We start from the raw sequence: 19324 nt of genomic DNA on the forward strand, positions 1-19324 counted from the left end.
CTAAAAAAGAAGACAAGTATACAAAACTGCTGTGTGTTCTGCTGTAAAGAAAGGCACAGGCATGTTGCTAGGGTGTGTTAGAGGACAGGGAATGGGGTTACGTTGGAGAATCAGAAAAGACTTTTTTGATAGTGCTTAATGAGTCAGTGATCAGCAGTATGTTGCATGTGGAACTTGTAGTGGAAATTTTTTCTTCTCTAAATACCAAAATCTAGGAAAAGACTTACATCCTGATAAATTTTACTTTTTAGAAACTTGTAATTTGGGTGATCACCCACAAAAAAAGGTCAGGTTCTCTCTGTTCATTCTCTTTCCAGATACTCCCAAGTTAACTGTTGAGTGAATAGCCCACATGTCCACACATGCTGTAGTCTTCCAGGCAACTACTAACCTTGGCTGGTACGTGGTGATGCACACTACCAATACCAAGCCTTTTTTTCTCTTCCACAGGTGGCTGGTGAAGGTGCTGATCACCACAGGTGTGTACGTACTGCTAGGGTCTACCATGGGGTCTTATAGTTGCCCAGGGAGAGGGATCTGCACAAAGTAATAAGACTGCCCGGATGGCATCTCTCAGAGGGTAATTTGCAGTTGGCTGTTGTGCATTATAGAGATGCACGCCCATCTGCCTGTCTATTACATGGTCTGAGGCAAGAATCAGCCTTCTTTATTTTTTCCCTTAGTGGAAAATATGACTAATTTGTCTTTCACTAAGCTGAAAGAAAGTATAGCTAGGAAAACCTTAACTCCCTACACTCCTTTGGAGTTTTATCTGTTCCAGCTGTACTGACTCAAGTCCTAGAGAAAGCTGCCTTTTGGGGGAGTATAATCAGGACTGCTGAGGCAAGGCAGGCACCAAGTAGTCCCAAGTATAAAGTGAGAATGGGATATTGGAAGCTCAAGTCATTGTATGGTCACTCACTTTGCCTTTTAGAGTGAGCTGTATGTTGAGCTTCAGATACTAAGGCAGAAGAAAGAAGAATAAAGTATTCCCTCCCCTGTGGGCTGCTTTAGCAGTGCTCAGAAGTTTTATTTATTTAAGTGAGAAAGATGCATTCTCATACCCTGGTAGATTCTTCACTGAGGTAGGAATTAATGTCCTTTATATACACATACACACACACACACACACACACACACACACACACGTGTATAGGTAAGATTTTTATTTTTAAAGTTTGTATTTATTAGAGAGATAGAGATAGAGCAAGAGCACAAGATAGAACACAGCTGAGCAGGCAACCTGACATGGGGCTTGATCCCAGAACCCTGGGAGACCTGAGCCAAAGCAGAGACTTACCTGACTGAGCCACCCAGGTGCCCCTGAACTAATGTTCTTTTATATGAAAGTTGTAGCTTCTGGAAAAAGGCAAGGCATTTATTTATGGTCATTTAGCTTGGTTATGTTCTGAATTCCAACTCTTTTTTTTTTTTTTTTTTAAGATTTTATTTATTTATTTGACAGAAATCACAAGAGAGGCAGGCAGAGAGAGAGGGAGAAGCAGGCTCCCTGCTGAGCAGAGAGCCCAATGTGGGACTCGATCCCAGGACCCTGAGATCATGACCTGAGCTGAAGGCAGCGGCTTAACCCACTGAGCCACCCAGGCGCCCCCTGAATTCCAACTCTTAACCTATAACTTCCCTAGGACATGAGCAACTGGCCCGCTATAGGTCCTCCTGGCTGTAGAATGGAGAGGAAAGTTAGAGTGTGGTTAGTCTTCACAGAGTAATGGATGTTATGAGGGAATCTGTGATGTAAAAGTAGCTCTAGTGGTTGTTGAATTGCTCAGGGAATGTAAGATGCTATTTAAGTCCACTGAGCTCTTTATATCTGAGCAGTCTGGGGCCTTGGGTCAAAGGGAGGGTAAAGACCCAGGCAGCCCACCTTCCTTCCTCTCCTCATTCTCTGGCATTTTAGTTAAAATTTCCATGGTCTCTGCTGGAATTTTCTCCCTTTCCCCTTGTCTGAAGGAAAATACCAGAAATCCTGACCATTTAAGAGTTTGTTGTTTGGCTTTAATTTGCTCTGGGACAGCTTTTAGGATATTGGGTTTCAGTAATGAGAGTGTGGAAAAGGACATAATAATAGTTAAAATTAAGCAATTTCTGTTATTTTTACACACTACAAATTTCCAGTTCAAAAGCAGCTGGAGTAAAGCTTCCAAGTTTGGTATTGTGTGGAGATTCATTTTGGTTTTGTTATAAACTATTAAGTCATCCATTTCAGGGATAACCATGTCCTTACTCACATGGTGGTAAACAGTATTGTCTTATGAAGCCATTTAATAAAGTGTCCCCAAAGCATTTGATACATCTTAACGGTTGTAACAAAGATAATCTAAAACTAGCTATCTATTTCTCCAGTGTTTATGATTTGGAACTTGAACCCTTATTCTGGATTCCTGATATAGCCATTGGATTATACCCATTGGGAAAGATCTTTGATACTTGCCTTTCAGCCTCCCAGTCAGTATACGCATGTATTAAGTATGAGTTTGGAAAGTAATACTCACCCTTACTGGGTTATTAATTTCATGTGTAAAGCAATTTCATAAATTATATTTACTTCTATGTATTTCTGTTTAAAAATGCTGGTTATAGTCTGTCAAGTTGAGTATGTTCTGCTCATAGGGCAGAGTACTAGTCTAGGCTATACTAGTGATATGTCTTCAGTTGGCCTCTTTTTCTGTGAAGAACACTGATTCTGCTGAACTAGTAGAATAGTCTTGGTTCAGCTGAACCACCTTTGGAGCAATCAGAATCCAAACTGTCCTTGATGGGAGTGGAGCGGATCAGCTCTATGGTACTAAGCTTTGGACAAGGGCTCAGGCACACAGCGCCCTATAGCTCCTTCTACTACGAGTGAGGTAGCCACTTTAATTTAGTACCTTCTCCAAAAAAATAAAACAAAACAAAATTTAATTTAGTACCTTGTCTACTTGTAGTTCTGTCCCTTGTTCACCTGATTTCTTATGAGGGAAGGGGGACAGAAAGGGGAATTGATAAAGAAAATTCAGATGTAAAATAGGGAAATCTCTGTCCTTCATGAAAAGTAATGCTGTTCTTCAGCATTTATCAAGCATAATGCTAAACATGGTGCTGGATGTGGGAGACGCATAGAAGCTGTTTTTATGTGTAGGATGGAATATATGGGAAATAGGTGGCCTTTAACTATGGGGTCTGTATGAGAAACTTCTGGGATTGCCTGTATTCAGATCCTCTTACTTTGAGAAACTCACTAGTGTTTGTTTATCCATAACTATGTTTTGTTAAAAGAAAGGCAAATCCTAATAGAATTGCTTGTCACCACTGAATAGTTGCATTTTTAAATAATAAGAGTAGAGAGGTCAAGGACTGACAATATAAACAGACCCCACCCCACCCCCACTTCCTGGTAATCCTCTTATCTCCTTCCTATTGGGACATCCTGGGATTCTCATTGTGAACCTGAGAATGATAGTCTCATTGAGTAATCTGTTTTATTCAGTAGGTCTTATGATCCCACATAAACTGCATTTAGAAGAGGCTGGAGACCTTTCTTGGTTTTAAGGGTTATGTTTAAGAGTGAATTGTGATTTGCATCTGGCACAAATAAACAAGCTCTCACTTCAGTATATGTAAATATTATAGTCTTCAAAATTTCTTCCTGCCTGGTTACCCTGCTTTGTCATCTTGTGTTTTTCCAGCAAATGCCTCAAGGAAAATTAGCTTTCAGAGCCATTGGGGTGGGTATATCTACTCAATGTATTTAGGCGTTTAAGGAAGCAGAGTATATCTGTAGGCTGCTATGACCTTCAGTTATCTTTTGGATCATCCTGTGCTGTTTGCCACATGAGTGTGTGTGTGTGTGTGTGATGGCTACACATAGAAGAAGTGCCTTGGAAGGTTTCTGAAGAGAAAACTTAGTATGTCTCAATTAGCTTTGTAACTAATGAGTTCTTAGCTAACCATCTCCTCTTCTCTTCCCTCTTGCAGATGAGTTTGATGCCTACATCATTGTGTCTTTCGTGAATGCCACACTGGTGTTGTCCATCGGAGAGACTGTGGAAGAAGTGACTGACTCTGGGTTCCTGGGCACCACCCCAACCTTGTCCTGCTCGTTGTTAGGAGATGATGCCTTGGTGCAGGTGAGGATTCCCAGAGAGAGAGTACTTTACACGCCTTACTTTGTCCTTTTATTGTGGTGTAGGCTGCTGTGCTGACATTAATGACCTTTGAAAAACTCTTTTGAAGTGGACATTGCAAACATGAACTTGTTTTAAGTTGACCTATACAGGGCCTAGTAACTCCTTTTTGTCATTGACCCAATGGCAACTCAAATGCAATGGCTCCAATTCTGACAAGAGTGACCCATCTGTTAGGTATGTGGGTCTTGCTGAGCAGTGAGTCACATTGCTAAAGTCCAGTTTCCTTCTGGTCATTGACTTAGGTGTATCCTGATGGTATTCGGCACATCCGAGCAGACAAGCGAGTCAATGAATGGAAGACCCCTGGAAAGAAAACGATTGTAAAATGTGCAGTGAACCAGCGACAGGTGGTGATTGCCCTGACAGGAGGAGAGCTGGTCTATTTTGAGATGGATCCTGTATGTTATTTTATCATTCATTGTGGGACTTGGTGTTAGGGTCCAGAGGTAAAGATGAGAGTTGGAGTCCAGTATCTAGATGATATTCACAGGAAAATTCAAGAGGGAAAGTATACATAAGCCACTCTGGCCTGGTGGGGTTGGGGGTGGGGGTGAGGGGAAGGGTAAGTTCATATCTTAATTCTAACTAGAATTATGAAATCTCATCTTAGCAGTGAAATATTTGCTTCTCTTGCCCTTTACACTCTCCTTTTCCACCAAGTATTGGCCGTAAGTTTTAATTTTTATAATCTGAAGCCATTTCAGAAATATTCTTTTGCTTTTCTGTATGGAAGGATGTTGGGTATACTTACATGCTCTTAGTTTCTGGATGTGGCCAACCTGAGATTTTAACTGTACCTCTGGTTGAGATTTCTTTGTCTTTAAGTTCAATATTTGAAATCTCTTTCACCCAGAGTATTCTCTTGAACAGATAATTTTATGTATTTCTATTTTCTGAGAACTAGGTTTGCTTTAAAAAATTTGCAGCATGTTGAATTTTTCAAAGACAAAGACATTAGGTTGTCTTTTGATTGTCTTGTCAGTAATTTTGCTTTCTGTTAGCCTAAAGTATTTAGTCTTGGTACCTTAAGTAGAGAAATTCTTGGTCATTGATGATCGTAAGAGAAGTGAGAAAAAGTGAAAAGGAATTTAACAGTCCTCCTTCCTTTCCCAGGCCCAGGGTTTAGGGGCAAGTCGGAGTGGTTTGTCACCTTTCTCTTTCTCACTTCTGTAGTCAGGACAGCTGAATGAGTACACAGAGCGGAAGGAGATGTCGGCAGATGTAGTGTGCATGAGTCTGGCCAATGTGCCTCCTGGAGAGCAGCGGTCTCGCTTCCTGGCTGTGGGGCTGGTGGACAATACTGTTAGAATCATCTCTCTGGATCCGTCGGTGAGTGTTACCCTTGACTTCAAGGATCTTCCCACTGGGACCTGAGCTTCTGGCCCACTCCTGGTGGGCTTCTCTGGGATCAGCTGGGCTAGTCCCTGCAGTCAGCACTGGCTGCTTCTAACACACCTCAGTATTTTAAAGATCCTCATCTCGGACTACTAAATGCTTTCTTGCCTTAAGCCTTGTTAAAAAACAACTGAAGATTGTTTGCTATAAAGGATTTGGGACTGGCCCTGGGCTTTGGTTAACTTTCAGGAATAGGTATACTTTGCTTATTTACTTCGGATTACCCACTTTTACGGAAAGGAAAGCATGGTTCTTTTCAGAGCTCCAGAGCTTATTCTAAGATTTGGTTTAACTAGTAGTAACCCATTTAGAACTTACTATATAGGATGCCCCTGTCCACAAGAAAGTTGTTTCTCCATTCCTCCAGTTAGATTTCTCTGGGTAGATTTTTCCAAAATTGGTCATTTCCCATGTTTTACTCTTTTTTTCTTTCCTCCTTAGGACTGTTTGCAGCCTCTGAGCATGCAGGCTCTCCCAGCTCAGCCTGAGTCCTTGTGTATTGTGGAAATGGGTGGCACTGAGAAGCAAGATGAGCTGGGTGAGAGGGGCTCTATTGGCTTCCTATACCTGAATATTGGGTTACAGGTAAGAGATCTAAGGCTCACATTGTTGGTTTCAGGCCTTCTTTAGCTTTTGTGCAGTACCTGTTCAATACGGGCATTTACTGTGCCTTTTACAGTTTACTATCTTATGAAAAGTGAACGGTGCTGCTCTGTGTTCCGTTTCTGTAAGCTCTAATTAGAACAAGTCAGGTCTAGGACAAAGTTTTCATAGTCTTTGATACAAATGTGTTGTCATCACTACTCTGGGTCACAACTAGAGGGGTTTCTTCTTCTTTTTTTTTTTTTTAAGATTTTATTTATTTGACAGAGAAATCACAAGTAGGCAGAGGGAGGGGGAAGCAGGCTTCCTGCTGAGCAAAGAGACCCTGGGCTCCATCCCAGGATCCTGAGATCATGACCTGAGCCAAAGGCAGAGGCTTAACCCACTTAGCCACCCAGGTGCCCCAGAACTAGAGGGGTTTCAAGAGTCCTTTGCAGTTCTTAGAGTATGCAGCTTTTGGAAACTAAAACCTCTTGATGTATAATGGGCTCCTTTAGTAACGGATCCCTGGACATTCCCTACTGTCAAAGCAGTGGGGCTCTTTTTCGCATGAAAAGCAGGAACCTAAGGGTATCACAGTGTCAGTCAGTATTTTTTGACCATATACTTTCCATTTTCCTTAATGATTATTTGCTCAACCCCCTGGGTAAATAATCTAGCTCTGATACTTTATGCTTTTTAATTTTATTTCCTAATTTAGAAATTTTTCAAACTGCACAGGAGTTAGTCAAATGTAACAATCCTCATTGTATCCATCACCAGTCTTATTAGTTACCAACATTATACTATTGTTGTTTCATCTATTCCCCCTTATTTCTTTCTTCTGGAGTATGATATAGCAAATCTAAGATGATTTGTCATTTCATCTATAAATACTTGAGAATGTAGCTATAACAGATGTACGTGTTGTTTTCTTTTTAGGCCACAATTTTATTACCATGCCCAACACAGCAGTTCTTTGATATCTGATATCTTGCTCCTGTTCTGGCTTTTCTTGATTTGTTTTGTTTGTTTTTCCAAAAATGTTTTACCTTTGGTTGTACTTAGGATCTGCAGAAAGTCATTTGCAGTTTGCGTCTTGCGTGACCTATCCCTTTATGTGTCTTTTAATAATTTTTACCCCCTCCCTATTTTTTTTTTAAGAAACCAGATCATTTGTCTTGAAAAATTTCCACCTTCTGAATTTGGCAGTCTTTCCTTGTGTGTTTAATGTTTGTCTATCATCTGTATTTCCTATTAAGTAGTGGTGGATCTAGACCATGCTGTCCATTTAAAATACAGAGCAAGCCACATGTGCCAATTAAATATACCAGTAGCCACAAAAAGGGAACAGATGAAATTAATTTTAATGTTTTCTTTAACCCAGAATTCTTCAAATGTCATTTCAATTTGTAATTGGTGTAAAAATTAAGATACTTTATTTTCTCTCTTTTTGAACAAAGTCTTTGAAATCTCATATGTTGTTATACTTAATGGCACATCACGATTCTGGCTAGCCACATGTGGTTTGATTATAGAATTGGATAGCACAGGTGGAGAGATTGATTAGATTCAGATTTAATATTTTGTGGGAGACAATGTTTTATAAGTGGTGCCCTTTACTTTCTATTACATCACATCAGGAGGCATGTAATGTCTGGTTATGCTATTTTAGTGGCGTTAGAATGTCTGTATCTATTTTAAATTATCTGCTCCCTGTCAGCCTTTTACCCAGTAGCATTGCTACTAGGCCCATTGCCTAGATCCATTATGTCATTAGGGATTGAGAAATGATGATTTTCTATTGCACTCTTCATTTCATTACCTGGAACTTTTCTCAAAAGACAAAATTTTCTTACCCCAAAAGATAGTTCATATAGGGAAAGGATAAATACTTTGTTTTTTTCCCCTTTGTTCATCTGTTTTCACAGTAAGGAGTTGGTGCCACAGCAATCTCAAGTGGGGACTGATAAAAAAAATTTTTTTTTAATAACCTATGAACTTGACGATTTTTTTGTATCTGTGCTTCAAACTATTATGGTCTTTCAGTTTTTGGATGCTAAATTGCCTCATTTTAGATGGGTGGGAGTTCCCTTTTGAAGTTAGTTCCTTTGTCCTTTTAACATGACCCTGTTATCTTTGGGTGCTTCCTTCTGGTACAACAGAGTGCCCCTGTATTCACCTGAAATAGTCTTTCCCCAGACCTGAGTTAGCTGTTTCTCTTAAGAGTCTTAATCTTTTTTTTTCTTTTTTTTTCTAAAGATTTTTATTTTTATTTTATGTTTGTCAGAGAAAGAGCGAGTGAGTGCAAGCAGGGGGAGAAGCAGGCTCTCTGCTGAGCAGGGAGCCGGATGCGGGACTTGATCCCAGGACCCTGGGATCATGACCTGAGCACATGCTTAACTGACTGAGCCACCCAGGCATCCCAAGAGTCTTAATCTTTTTAGGAGAAATGGCATTTAGAAACCACAGCAGGCCTTGTTTATTTTAACTATACATGTTTTTTTGTTTTGTTTTGTTTTTAAGGGTTACTTATTTTAGAGAGAGTGCATGCATGAGTTGGGGGATGGGCAGAAGGAAAGACTCTTTAAGCAGGCTCCCCACTGAGCATGAAGCTTGATGCAGAGCTCTATCCATGACCCACGACATCATGACCTGAGCCAAAACTAAGTCTTACGGATGTTCAACTGACTGAGCCACCCAGGCACCCCTTAACTATGCATATGTCCTAAGATTTAAAATTATAAAGAAGAGTTTAACATACGTGGTAGAAAGAATTTTAACAGATATGTAGTGAAAAATAAGTGCTTTTTACTTAGTAAATGCTCAGTAACTACTTGAGTGAGTGATTTAGTGAGAGAGTGAATGAGTTGTTATATGGTTATTGGAATATTCTTTAAACCCTGTCATTTCCTTTCACCTGTTCTGAACTTATATATTCTATGCAGTAGCCAGAATATATAAGGAGCTTCCATTACGGTAGGCTTCACCCACTCTTTTCCTTTTTGTTAGAATGGTGTGCTGCTGAGAACTGTCTTGGACCCTGTGACTGGGGATCTGTCTGACACACGCACTAGGTACCTGGGGTCCCGTCCTGTGAAACTCTTTCGTGTCCGGATGCAAGGCCAGGAAGCAGTAAGTAATGAAAGGGGGCAGGCTGCATTTTTGGACATTAGTGGCATCAGCTTTTCTTTCAGTAATTCACCCTTACATAGTTAGTTTGATACTAGCTTTCTCTTAATTAGCTTTTCTATGGGAAGTCTTGGGTCCCTTCATGCAGAGTTTTCCATGGCACTGAGCTATGTTTTGGTTATGGGTGGAATAGGTTATCAGTCTGTTCAGCTCTAGGGTGGGCAAATGGAGCTGACTGAGAGGTAGCTAGAAACCTCTTATCTAGAGTACAACTACCCATGAGCAACCTTATATCAATACCAGGGTTTACTATGTAACGTGAAAGAGGTTGGAAAACATCGTGTCCTTTGTAACTAAGAATGTTTTTGTTGCCAAGTGTTATGCTAGTTCTTTATTTGTTACTGCATTTAATTCTTGAAACTATCCTCCCTTGTTACAGTGTTCGCATTTTACTGATGTGGAAATTGAGCCTTAGAGAGGCTTAGAGAGATTGAGTGATTAGGTCATACAGCTTGTGGCCCGTGCTTTTAGCAAATACTAAGGCAGTCCTCTTCTCCAGTCCTCCTCCTCTCTTTTTTTAGAGAGGAGAGGGAGCGTGCGCACGAGGAGGGAGGGACACATGGGGAGGGAGAGAGAATCTCAAGCAGGCTCCTCACTCAGTGGTGGAACCTGACCTGGGGCTGGATCTCAGGGCTCTTCAATCATGACCTGAGCCAAAATCAAGAGTCGGACACTTAACCAACTGAGCCACCTAGGCACTTCTGGTGCTCTTTTTTCTTAAGGTAGTCTTAGGTTTCAAAAATTCCTTGGGATATTCTGTAGACTAAAATTTGTGGATAGGGTGTTTGGTTAGCTTTCCATGTTTGTCTTTTTCCCAAGCATGTTGGAATGTTTTTCTTTCCTCAGGTGTTGGCCATGTCAAGCCGATCGTGGTTGAGTTATTCCTACCAGTCTCGTTTCCATCTCACCCCCTTGTCTTATGAGACCCTGGAGTTTGCGTCTGGCTTTGCCTCTGAACAGTGTCCTGAGGGTATTGTGGCCATCTCCACCAATACTCTGAGGTGAGAGTCCCATGGTTCAAGCCCAGTGGGAATCCCTTCTGCCAGTGGCTGGGATTATGGTTTTGCCAGAGTGCTGGAAGAAGTTACGAAGCGATGGCAGAGAGCCAGCTCTTCACCATGGCACTAGAGTGTTGCAACTGAAACTTCGTTTGTCTCAGGATTTTAAGTACCTGGTAGCCAAGTTTTGATTTTTGGAGTTGTAGCTTCTGTTTCGATTTTCAGGGCCAAGTTCTAATACACTCAGCAGTATGGTTCAGTTTCCTTGAGATTAAACCATCTGTTTTTCCAGGGTAGTACTATTGGATTAGTTTTAGAGCTGGCAGGCGTTGGTTCACTGATAACTTTTTCTCATTTGGTCCTGTCATTTGCAGTGTTACATCTTCTAATTTTAACCTCAGTATAAATTGTTTAGGCCTTTTGCAAGTTGAATAACTATTGTTTACACAATGATGTTAGAGTGAGCACTGTTCTGTTGCAAGATGGCTATTCAGTTTGAAAAATAAGCTGTATTCAGTTTGACTTTCTCAAGTTTCGGGTTTTGTTTTTTCTTCTTTAATCTTTTAACACCACCTGTGTTCTTGCCCTGGTTGTAACTGTTTGTAAGAGGAGCCCTATCAAGAGGAACTATACCCTCTTGTTATGTGGGTAACTTACCAGGTGAACTCCCAGATTTCTGTGCAGCACCTTTCAGGATCTTTCCAGTCGTTATTCTTTCTCTCTAACCCTCACGCCTTTATGTACCTTCTGTTCCAACAGAATTGCTGTCTCTTCTCTCATGGTTTTTTTACTCTGTACCCTGGCATGCTTCCCACCTACATCTCTGCCAGTCAAGACCTAGCCTCATTCATGGACATTCACATTATTTATGGGTGCTTCTTCTCTTTTGAATTCCTATAAATGTGGGCACAGCCACAGATTTTTCCACTTTTGTAGCAGAAGAGCGTTTCCTCCCCAGAACAGAATCTTTCAGGGAAGGCCACTGTGTGAAATAGTTAACAGCAGAACTCTTGGTAATACCAGTGTTTAGAGTAATTACTGTCAAAACTAGTTACTTCCACGTATGAATAATGCTGCTGTGGATATTCTTGTGCACGTTTTTTGGGGGGCATATATTTTCATTTTTCTTTGACATATATCTGAAAGAGTGGAATGGTGGATTCTGTGGTAACTCTGTATTTAACTTTCTGAGGAGTTGCCAGATTGCTTTCCAAAGGGGCTGCACTGTTTTTGTTTTCCACAAGTAAGGTATGAGTTTCAGTTTCTTCACATCCTCACCCACATGCATTTATTTGACTTCTTGATTCCAGCCATTCTAGTAAGTGTGAAGTGGAATCTTATGGTGGTTTAGATGGACAGTTTCTTGATGCTTAATGATAAGCATGTGCTTTCTTGCTATTTTTCTTTGGAGTACTGTTGAGATCCCTTGCTTACTTTTAACTGGATAATTGGTTTTTTTTTTGTTACTGAATTCTAAGAGTTCTTTGTATAGTCTAGTTGTAATGCCCTTATCAGATAAGATTTGCGCATATTTTATCCCATTCTGTAGATTGTCTTTTCACTTTCTTGATGTTCTTTGGCACACAAAGGCTTATTAATTATTAAAGTCCATTTGAAAACTGCCTGAAGTCCTGTTGGGTATCACCAGTGGTCTAAGTTCTACTTAGATGCTGACTAGCCTCATATTTTCTTAGGAAGACAACATGGGAATATCTGTGCTGCCTTCTGTGTTGGGTGTCTCCCTAGAGCAGGTTTTCTCTCTACTTTGAATCTGCTTGTTGTGGTAGGGTGCCTTTATAAGACAGATCATTATGTGGGTTGGACCAGAAGAATCAAAACTGAAGGATCAGTGGCTTGGGTTTTGGTTTTCTTTATGTGAAACTTATTTTTTTTTCTTGCAGATGACAACTTTTGATGCTTAAACACTTAATTTCATCATTCAGATGTTTGTAAAATACCTGATTCAGTGTTTCTCTCCAAAGAGAGGAATATGCCCAACGTTAGAGCTTTTAGGGATCGATGCGTTTGTGTGACCAGTCACAGACCATTTTGATAGGAGTTTCTAAATCCTGAGTGAGTGATCTGTTGATTCCCTGCCTTTTCCCCCATAGGATTTTAGCATTGGAGAAGCTAGGTGCTGTCTTCAATCAAGTGGCCTTTCCACTGCAGTACACACCCAGGAAATTTGTCATTCACCCTGAGAGTAACAACCTTATCATCATTGAGACGGACCACAATGCCTACACTGAGGCAACAAAAGCTCAGAGGAAGCAGCAAATGGCAGAGGTAATGGGACTGACCTTAGGGTTTAGTTAAAAGGCATTCCTGTGAAATTTTGTTGATAAGTTTAAACTTGTGTAATTGCTGATCATATTACACATTTTATATATGTATCTATATATACATCTATAGTATATTATACATTAAAAGAGACCCAGGTTCTTTTCAGGGCCTTTAAGCAGAGCCCTTTGCCCCTATCCTTGGTTTTAGAAGTTTTCTTGGGACTTGGGACTACTACACGAACCTTGGGTTTATCGAGTTTTCAGCTTTCCTTCTGGAACAGAGTTCATCAATCCATGAGTTTCCCAAAAAGCCTGTGTATGTGTTTCCTGGATTTGGGCCCAAAGGAGACAGTGTTTAATACTCCACAACACTAGTTCTTTCTAGAAATCATTTCCCAGCAAAAAAAAAAAAAACCCCAAATAGCCCCATCATGCAAAACTATGTCTCGACTAGAAGAGATGAGACAAGGAGTCATAGCAAGGGAAATCAGGGAGGTTAGGTAGAAAAGTGGTGTTTTTGTTTTATGTATCTGAGACCACTTGCCAAGTATTTGCCACAATCAATGTTAGGTTTTTTGGACATTAAAAAATGAAGTACCTGGTTTCCCCTTTAGTGGTTTTCTCTCTTCCCCTTGTCTGTACACCTTTCCCTTTAATCTTCATTTTGGGAAAAAATCTGGTTTTGGCCTACAGACTTTGCTACTCAGGATATGAACTGTTGTGCTACTTATCCACTTCTCACCCATCACCTACCTCTGAATATACCAACTCTTCTGTTTTTGTGTTTGTGATTTTGTTTTTTAATTTAGGAAATGGTAGAAGCAGCAGGGGAGGATGAGCGGGAGCTTGCTGCAGAGATGGCGGCAGCATTCCTCAATGAAAACCTTCCTGAGTCCATTTTTGGAGCTCCTAAAGCTGGCAATGGGCAGTGGGCCTCTGTGATCCGAGTGATGAATCCTATTCAAGGGAACACGCTGGATCTTGTCCAGTTAGAACAGAATGAGGCCGCTTTTAGGTAAGGAGCTCCGGACATCTAGGGTTTTGAGGGCAGGAATTCTCTGGGCCATAGTTAATGCCTGACTCCTGTTTCTCTGTTTACAGTGTGGCTGTATGCAGGTTTTCCAACACTGGTGATGATTGGTATGTGTTGGTGGGCGTGGCCAAAGACCTGATTCTCAATCCCAGATCTGTAGCCGGGGGTTTCGTCTATACCTACAAGCTCGTGAACAATGGGGAAAAACTGGAGTTTTTGCACAAGGTAAGAACCAGCCATTAGTTCTCCTGGATCTTAGGTCCTACTGGTCCCTCCCACTTTTGCTTAAGTTGTAGGTCAGGTCTTCTGGTGACCATTTTGGAAGCCAGCTCATTGATTATGTTCCATCTTTTGGCGGCACACAGAAAATGCTGGGGCTTTTATGCTCCAGTGAAGCTCCACTGCCTGGGAGTCTCACAGGAAGCCTGTATACTAACCAGCCACAGTGGTGACATAGATGCACACAGAATTGGCCCCTTGTGTACTGGTTTTACTAAGCAGGCAGCAATTTGTGACCTCTGGAGAATTAACATTTAATGGGTACACTTTCCCTTTGGAAAAATGAAAAGGTTCTGGGGGTGGATGGTGGTGATGGTTGCACAACACTCGGAACATGTTTGATGCCACTGAATTGTATACTAAAAAATGCTCAAAATGATAAATTTTATGTGTATCTTATCACAATTTTTAAATTAAGAGGAAAAATATCCCATTCTTCCACATGGATAGCACATGCATGTAGCTCCTCTAGCCCTTCCCCAGGGGAATGTCCTCTAGGAAGTAGTTACTCATGTTCTTTCTTTGTGCTGAACTCGTTGTATCTCCCTTACAACTGAGATGTCACTTGGCACTAGCACTTCTTTCCCATCCTCCACAACCAGGAATCACTTCTGCATTGAGGCTTCATTGTTTGTGGCACCAGTTGAATTAGCACAGGCTCTGAGACCACATTTATCAGGCCTCGGGGCTTCCTTTGGCTTGTGGCACTGATCCATTTGCTGAGTGACGTGCAGTGCACTCTGCGACCTGTTCATAGAGACTTGTGTGTGTGGTTTATTTCTCTAACGAGCCAAAGGTGATCACACACTGTCTTGTAGACATTTCGGGTCAAGAGGGTACGGTTAGCATGTGGCTGGTGTTCTGATAGCTGCATTGCCTGCTTTTCTTCTCACAGACTCCAGTGGAAGAGGTCCCTGCTGCCATCGCCCCATTCCAGGGCAGGGTGTTGATTGGTGTGGGGAAGCTTCTGCGAGTTTATGACCTGGGGAAGAAGAAGTTACTCCGAAAGTGTGAGAACAAGGTAAATAGCTTGTACAGGGCATCAGAACTAACTAGTGAGGAAGGAGGAAACATTGGTGTGATAGTGGACAGTAACTTAAAATCATATGTCTTTTTAGGACCTTGTAGATCCTCAATTCCAGCTTTAGAATTAGGCCTTTGTGACTTGAGAAGGACAAAAGTTAGGTCAGTTTCTTGACTTCTTCACACTTCACACTATATTTCTGTCCTGTGGACACACTAAGAACCATATTTCTGTTAAATACAGAGTATTTAACTGTGAGAACTGAGCATACATTTCCACTGTATTAAAACCAGTTAGCTCTTTTTCCATCTTTTTTTTTTTTTTTAATCTTTTTCCATTGTTTAGGAATTTATTGTTGACTGCCATTCTGTAGGTCATATATAAATATACGCTTCAGTCAGGAGAAGCTGAACTTTCTCTGGGTTCTGAATCTCAAGGTTATACCCATTGATGTCTTTGTTTTTCCCAGCATATTGCCAATTACATCTCTGGGATCCAGACTATTGGACACAGGGTAATTGTGTCTGATGTCCAAGAAAGTTTCATCTGGGTTCGATACAAGCGTAATGAGAACCAACTTATCATTTTCGCCGATGATACTTACCCACGATGGGTCACTACAGCTAGCCTCCTGGACTATGACACTGTGGCTGGGGCAGACAAATTTGGCAACATTTGTGTGGTGAGTTGATGTTTATGTCGGTTACAGTGATGTGTAGGAAAACCAGCTCTTTTCAGTGGTAAAGTCAAGGACATAGGACTATGATCTCTAATATGGAAATTGAAAATGGGTATAAGATTTAATCCTAAAGCCAGCTCTAAAAAGGAAATTTTGTGTTCTTTAAGCCATCTTTCTTTTTTCTTTTTTCTTTTTTTTTTTTTAAGATTTTATTTATTTGACAGAGCACAGGCAGGGAGACCAGCAAGGCAGAGCGGGAGGGAGAAGCATACTCCCCGTGAGCAGGGAGTCCGATCCAGGACTTGATCCAGGACCCTGAGTTCATGACCTGAGCTGAAGGCAGACGCTTAACTGACTGAGCCACCCAGGCACCCTCTTTAAGCCCTCTTACCAGTCATTTATTTTTATATTTAAAGATTTTAAAATTATTATTATTAATATTCTGTACACCCAACATGGGGCTTGAACTTAACCCTGAAATTAAGAGTTGCATACTCTATTACTGAGCCAGTCAAGCTCCCCATTCTTTTTTTTTTTTAATATTTTATTTATTTGACAGAGAGAAATCACAACTAGGCCGAGAGGCAGGCAGAGAGAGAGGAGGAAGCAGGCTCCCTGTGGAGCAGAGAGCCCAATGCGGGGCTCGATCCCAGGACTCTGAGATCATGACCTGAGCCGAAGGCAGAGGCTTTAACCCACTGAGCCACCCAGGCGCCCCTAAGCTCCCCATTCTTACCAATCTTTTAGAATCCCCTGTCCCCATCCCTCCCATCACCTGTACAGGTCCATCTCCCTCTTCCTTATGGAATATGATTTAATAGTGATGATAGGTTTTGCTTGAGCTAATGAGTAAGAATTATTTTTATCTGTGCGAGAATTTTGGTTTTCTCTTTTTAAGCCCAATTTGACTTCTCTTGTATATGTTTTATAGCCTTTGTTTTGTTCTTGCTCACGGGTTGAATCTCCAGAGTTTGTCACTCAGACATCAGGTTGCAGGAGACAGGCTTAGGCCTCTGCCGAAGGTGGTGGTCCCAGGCTTGCTTTCAAGGATCTGGGGCAAACATGTTGCTTGGTGATCCAGGTGAGTCGGTGTAGGACCCAGCCCCATGACTCTGTCACTTCCTTATAGGTGAGGCTCCCACCTAACACCAATGACGAAGTGGATGAGGATCCCACAGGAAACAAAGCCCTTTGGGACCGGGGCTTGCTCAACGGGGCCTCTCAGAAGGTAAGATTGCAGAAGCGACCCCGAAGGAGAGGTATCAGCCTGCAGGCTACATTCCCCATGACCCATACTGAGGGAACATTTCGTAATCAGCTCTCTGCAGTGCACCTGACTATGCCGAGTTCTCTCCTGCTCGTGGGCGTCCTTTCATAGCCTGTGATGGGTAGATGCTGGGCTTGATGTACAGTGACCGAGTCCATTTTTATCACTGCAAAGTATAATTTTTCTAAGACATTTTAGCAGTGACTAGAGCATAGTGTGTTCCTTGGAAAAAATCATTGCACACATTCCTGATATTAACTGGCTCTTCTCTGAGGGGTTGTTCTGGGCTCTTTACTTTTCTCCTCTAGGTATATACTTCTGTAGTAGAGCATGTCTGGACTTTTAAAATAGGTCTGTTTTAGAGAGTTAGTCTAATGATTGCTGCTTTTTAATAATTATCTGTGGTTTTTTTTATTGCAAGCTTTGGTAATTTAACAAAATATTTTTCTATTATAATTATCAGAAATGATTTAACTTCAGCATTGTGACATTAATCTCAAGTAAATGTTAAGAACATTCTAAAGCATTTTTATATGTTAGTAATGTTTGGATTTAAAAGAAGGTGAAATCTGCTCTTTGGAGGCACTGCTTGCTCTTGGGAATCTAGAACAGGTTCGGAGGGCAAGGGCACAGTTACTTGTCTGTTTTCAACTTCCAGGCAGAGGTGATCATGAACTACCATGTGGGCGAGACCGTGCTGTCATTACAGAAGACCACACTGATCCCTGGAGGCTCTGAATCGCTTGTCTACACCACCTTGTCAGGGGGAATTGGCATCCTTGTCCCATTCACATCCCATGAGGTGAAATCTCTCATATTCTTCTGACCTTTGCCTTCACAAGGTTGTTTCTTGGTGCTGAATCAGCCTAAGAGGGCAAATCTTCTGTCCCCACCTGCAGCTGGGCAGGTTATGGAAATATAAGGTGATAGAAGTGCCTGAGAAAATAGGAATCCTGATTTCCCTCTTCCTCCAAGCCATTTGTTTTTATACTGTACCAGGGTTTGGTTTAGTTCTTTTTTAAAGATATTTTAGGGAGAGAGAGAGCACGAGCGCACAAGCAGGGAAAGGGACAGAGGGAGAGGAAAAGAGAATCCTCAGACAGACTCTCCACTGAGTATGGAGCCCAACCTGGGGCTTGATCCCAGGACCGTGAGGTCATGACCTGAGTCAAAGCAAGAGTCTGTTGCTTAAGCAACTGAGACACCCAGGCACCCCAGGGTTTGGTTTCATTCTGGTATGGGTATAGAGTTAATGGCCTAAGCCCCAGAACCAAACCCCAGACTAGGAATGATGATTACTATAGTGAGGTAGACCATGTACTCGCTGCCTCCTCGACTCAGCTCTAGGATTGGCTAAATTGGGTTTTGTCATTCCAGCTAAGGAAGCAGGGATCAGGAATGAATCTGACTTTACAAATTTGTCTTTACATATGGTGTTCTCTTGTGTTCTGCAAATATAGGTGGGGTTTCTTTCAGGTTTTAGGTATCTTATAGCAGGAAAACCTGGGGTTGTCACAGGAGCAGTTTGATAGTTAACATCTGTTTGGATGGTTAAAAAAAAAAAGATCAGTGGCTTGTCTGTTGTGCTTCTGGAAACTGTAGGCTAGTTGAAATCACTTTGTTCTTTAGAGATAGATTTCTTTGTATCTTCCACCAGGACCATGACTTCTTCCAACATGTAGAAATGCATCTACGGTCTGAGCATCCTCCTCTCTGTGGGCGAGACCACCTCAGTTTTCGTTCATATTACTTCCCTGTTAAGGTAGGTCTTCGTTGGAAATCTGAGTTGAAATGGGGGATCCTTGCCCCATGTAACTTGTCTTTTCTCTGGACCTCCCTCCCTTGAAAATCAGAGTAGTCCTGATTGAAGGAACATGAAAGGAGTGGATTGATGGAGTCAGTAATGGCGGAGAAGAATGGCTAGTGGTTTTCAAGGACCTCTTCCCCCAGGGCAGACCACAGCCAGAGAAGAGGCTTCACCCAGTTTTGCTACGCTGAACACAGGATACTAAGGATGAACTTAGAGTAGTGTCCCTGCCTCTGAAATGGTTCAGATACCTGAGAGAGAATAAAAGCTTTCTTTGCTGCTGCTTTAGCATGCCACTTTCTTTAAGCATCTGACATATTTCTTCCTCATTTTTCTGTGTCTTAGAATGTGATAGATGGAGATCTCTGTGAGCAGTTCAACTCCATGGAGCCCAACAAACAGAAGAACGTCTCTGAAGAACTGGACCGAACCCCACCTGAGGTGTCCAAGAAGCTTGAGGACATCCGGACCCGCTATGCCTTCTGAGCCCTTGCTTTTCCTGTGGGACTTGTGTCAGAGACTGTTCTGTTTCCCCACCACGTGGCTCTGAACCCATATGGTAGAAGAAGGGTGGCTGGATAAGACTTTGTAATATTAAA

The 19324-nt window shown here is 41.7% G+C and overlaps 1 protein-coding gene across 1 annotated transcript in view; it reads left to right on the forward strand.

Moving 5' to 3' along the window:
* Window positions 1-19324, forward strand: part of SF3B3 (splicing factor 3b subunit 3) — a 44417-nt gene extending 25093 nt beyond the window's left edge. Inside the window, exons 12-26 of the mRNA XM_045988635.1 lie at window positions 3976-4127; window positions 4430-4585; window positions 5361-5516; window positions 6024-6167; window positions 9177-9299; window positions 10203-10357; window positions 12466-12640; window positions 13446-13651; window positions 13738-13894; window positions 14844-14969; window positions 15442-15654; window positions 16781-16879; window positions 17577-17720; window positions 18576-18680; window positions 19071-19324. Coding sequence (XP_045844591.1) covers window positions 3976-4127; window positions 4430-4585; window positions 5361-5516; window positions 6024-6167; window positions 9177-9299; window positions 10203-10357; window positions 12466-12640; window positions 13446-13651; window positions 13738-13894; window positions 14844-14969; window positions 15442-15654; window positions 16781-16879; window positions 17577-17720; window positions 18576-18680; window positions 19071-19211 — 2252 coding nt within the window. The 3' untranslated portion in view covers window positions 19212-19324. The remainder of the gene's footprint in view (window positions 1-3975; window positions 4128-4429; window positions 4586-5360; window positions 5517-6023; window positions 6168-9176; window positions 9300-10202; window positions 10358-12465; window positions 12641-13445; window positions 13652-13737; window positions 13895-14843; window positions 14970-15441; window positions 15655-16780; window positions 16880-17576; window positions 17721-18575; window positions 18681-19070) is intronic.

Source organism: Meles meles, chromosome 19 (genome assembly GCF_922984935.1).
Source record: "Meles meles chromosome 19, mMelMel3.1 paternal haplotype, whole genome shotgun sequence".
Classification (NCBI taxonomy): Eukaryota; Metazoa; Chordata; class Mammalia; order Carnivora; family Mustelidae; genus Meles; species Meles meles.